This window comes from Nematolebias whitei, chromosome 1 (genome assembly GCF_014905685.2).
Source record: "Nematolebias whitei isolate Nwh7 chromosome 1, NemWhi1, whole genome shotgun sequence".
Taxonomy (NCBI): Eukaryota; Metazoa; Chordata; class Actinopteri; order Cyprinodontiformes; family Rivulidae; genus Nematolebias; species Nematolebias whitei.
In genome coordinates this window covers 41,494,361-41,498,375 of record NC_056498.1, presented here as the reverse complement: position 1 = coordinate 41,498,375, position 4,015 = coordinate 41,494,361, and the positions used below count along the sequence as shown (strand labels likewise).

Sequence of the window (4,015 nt, the reverse complement as noted above, 5' to 3'; positions counted from 1 at the left end):
ATGGTATCGGTATCGGCCAATATTACCATTAAAGTTCAATATCGGACATCGGCCATTCCATTAAAATAACTCACCGATATAAAAGACGCAGTTTTTGTATGACAACCTATTGACAAAGATGCCTGCAGCGACAGCACAACGTGATGACGTCATGCGCGCCTACCCGATCTCACGGCGGAGAGGAGAATTCAAAATGTCGGCGGTGTGGAAGGTTTTTTCCCGTTGGTGAGGATGTCGGATTCCGAAGATTTTTGTTCTACGTTGAGCCTCGCTACATCGTCTCCAGTCTCCCCCACCCTCATTCGCCCAACTCTGGGCCCATGAGCAAGGCCCTTAACCCCCACCATGTGCTCCCTAAACAGGTCTCTCTTGAAAATGAGTTCTCGTGGCTCAATGAGACTAACCTGGACAAATAAAGGCTAAATGAAAAGTGGCACACTAAGCAGCAGAACGTGGCTGTTGGAGAAGTTGTTTGGCTTGCAGACCAGAACGCTTTGAGAGGCTTGTTCAACCTTTCCAGAGTAATCAGCGTTAGCAATGACAAGAAGGGCATGGTAAGAAATGTACACGTGAGAACCACTCTTAGCCAACCCGTCTCGCGGAGGATAGCACAGAACAAAACACTTCCTAACAAACCCTCCACTACTATTGTCTACAGAGATGTCAGGTGCTTGATTGTGCTGCTGCCAGTGGAGGAACCGGAGAAAACACAAGTGGCTTCACCTTCACACAAGTACTGCATCGACTGACCTCCCTGACTTTGGAAAACCAGGATCTCAAGTGAGAGGTGTTGCATCATGGCAGATTTTACACCGTGTTCCTGTCGAAGCAAAAACAAAGATGGTGCAGAAACGCAGGACTGACTGAACTATGCACCAGGTCCTGCTACTTTAGAATGATCAATCAGATCGATGAAGGAAATAAAAATGAGTGGATCGCCATCAGTGTGGAAAAACCCAAGACACTGGGAAAACAGAACTTGGCTCATGGTTCAGCGAACTGAAGATGACAAGGGAATGGCAACGTCATCTGGGTCCTGACGGCACTAAATTTGTTAGACGGCATTGATTTGAGATTTAATTGTTTAGAAATAACAAATTTGTGTTTAATCAAGAAAGTAATTGATGTTTTCGATTAATTTTGATGTTAATTGTGACAGAACTTCATTTGCAAATGTAGTCAGCAGTTGCAAACAATTCAAGATGTCTGCAAAAGAGAACTTGTGCCAAACAAAATGTGGTATTAAACTTGTGGAGATATTTTTCCAGACTATTTTAAAAATATTTTATTTATTTAAAAGTTTTCAACCTGCTGTTGCTACTAGCTCCTGGCGCTACTATTGATGCTCCATCAGGAAATCTGCTTCTGATGTGATGAGTCGCATCAAGAACATCTGAGCAGTGTCGAGTTGTTAATCTGCTTTTCAAGAAAAGAACCAGGCTATTTATGACGTTTAGGCAGGAACTGATTCTTGAATAAAGACCATGACAGTAAGCATCCGTCCGTGTTCTGGACTCTGGGAGCTCCACTCTTTCACAAGATACACCTGTGAGACTCACAGCACCAACGCAACTCTCAGCAGCCGGGATGGACATAAGCATCGCAACAATTATATGTGAAGGGGGCGTGTCCCCCTCACATTTAAAAACTATGCTATGCCACTAGCTTAGCATTACGTTAGTGCCAGCAGTTGTTGAATGGTGTGTGTGTGTGTGTGGTGGGGTGTAGGATGCGTGAGAGAAGTGGAGCGTGCTGTATTCACACAAGGAGAGCTGTTGGTCAGGCTACTTCTTGTTGCTCTCTAAAATAATTATTGAATCAAAATTTTTTTTATGTAGGTAAACGTAGATGTTTAACAACGTGTTAAAATACACCAGGATGAAGGAAATGGCATCTACTTTATTCAAATTTTTCTGGGGTTGGACCCCCAGACCCCCCGAACAGTGTGTGCCCCCCACATTACAAAAGCTTCAGACACCAATGGGGATGGAGAAAGTGTGTGGTTTAAAAAAAAACACCAACAGGAACTAGTAATAAATGTAAAACTATTATGAATCTTTTACAACTTTTCTTGAAATTAGAGCTCCATTATCATTCTCAACATTGTAAAACATGGAACCAAATGAAAAGGTTGAACAGAAACTTGATAAAACACGAAACAATAAGCACAAAACAAGCTTAGAGAATAAATAATGCATTATAGATTTTACAGCAAATGATTACCCTAAACTGCTACAGGAGCTCATAAATGTGATATTAGTAGTTTGTAATCAAATCAAACTATTTATAATCTGCATTTCATACGTAAAGTGACACAATGTGTTTATTAAAAACATTAAAAAACAATAAATCTCAAAGTTTGGATTTATATACACACAATTGTGAAGACTAAGAATCATAAAAGTGATTAAACAAAGTGCACACAATAAAAATGAATCATACTTTTGTAAAGAAGGTTTTACAGCGAGTCTTTCTTTTCAAGTCTAAAAGTTATTTCACTGGATTTTATAAATCAATAATGTCAAAGCTTCACTGTAATTTTTGTCACAAATCTTACAAATAAATTTAGGGATTTCTTCGGTCTTTCAATACTTTCAATATTGTTTGTACTTTATTAACTGCAGCATTATTAATAACTGGAGACACAGCTCTCATTATAAAATCTCACCTGTTGATCTGTTGAAATTCTTAAATAAGACCCATTTAAAATTCATATTTGTTTTATGCATTCAGCGTTTAAACTATTTTTATTTTCACACAAAAACAACAAAGTATGTGTAGTAGATTTCTACACTGACAATCATGAAACCATTTGTCAGCCTCGACGGCTGTTCAGAGATTCAGCGCTCTACAATAAATCCTGACTTTGCTGTCAATCAGAATCGAGGTTGTAAAAGTATTTAATGATTAAAGTATCAATGTAGTAAAAATGTACTACAGGGTTTATCAACTAAACTGCTCAGGGGCCGGACATCCAGGAACTAGAGTCACGCTGTAAATAAACCAAGTGTTACAATGATCCGTTACCTTTGAAAATAGTTTGTTTTAATGCACTGAATCATAAATACAATAAACTAAAACCCAGAACCAAAAAATGATTTATTTTTTCATGAACTCATTGGAGGGCCGGACTCAAGTCACCCATGGGCCAGAAGTGGCCCGCGGACCCCCAGTTGAATAGCTGATCTACTACATGGGTTTTTGTTAAACTTCCCACTGATGTAAAGAACCAGACCTCCTCAAAGACCGGTCCTCCTTCAGTCGAACTATTTCAGTTTAACCAACTCAGCCGAGTCTCCAGTATAAGAATAAAGCTGAAGTCTGGCGTGGAGCGGCCGAGTGAACGTGGTCTGGACTCTGTGGAGGAGAGTCATGGTTCCAGAGACGCTGTAGAAGGACAGAACACCTGCCCTGTGGTCCAGGTACACCCCGATCCTGGAGGAACCAGGACCTGGGACTGGAGTACAGGTATTATTGTACCGAAATTCATAACCCTTTGTGTTGCAACGTAAGGCCCAGGAGTTGTGGTTCCTTCCAAAGGAACAATCTACTGAATCTCCTGCTCTGCTGATATTCTTGTACACGACTCCTACAAAGGCTCTCCCCCTCCACTCCACCTCCCAGTAACACCGTCCGCTCAGACTCTCTCTGCTCAGAACCTGAAGATAAAACGAGAACCTGTCTGGATGACCAGGAGAAGACAGCTGTTGTTTCATGACTGTTACTTTTCTCCTGCCCTCAGATAAGACCAGACGTCCGTCCGCGGTGTTTGGATCCAGAGTGATTTCTTTGAAATAATTTAAGAAGCCATCTCTGCTCTTTGGTTCTGGTTCGGGCAGTAGAACGTCCACTTCAGAGACTCTCAGTGAGATGCTTGTCCACGTGTCCCTCAGGACGTCCTGTAGGATGTCTCGGAGCTCCTCCACAGCTGCAGTGATGTTCTCAAAGTATCTCCGAGGATGAACCTTGATGCTGGATGAGTGTGGAGACTCACCCAGTGCTGACACCGACTGGT

General features: G+C 41.5%; 1 protein-coding gene across 1 annotated transcript in view; it reads left to right on the top strand.

Moving 5' to 3' along the window:
• Positions 1-4,015, top strand: part of abcg2a (ATP-binding cassette, sub-family G (WHITE), member 2a) — a 16,612-nt gene continuing 12,597 nt past the window's right edge. Inside the window, exon 1 of the mRNA XM_037682256.1 lies at positions 1-9. Within this exon, the coding sequence (XP_037538184.1) occupies positions 1-9 (9 nt within the window). The remainder of the gene's footprint in view (positions 10-4,015) is intronic.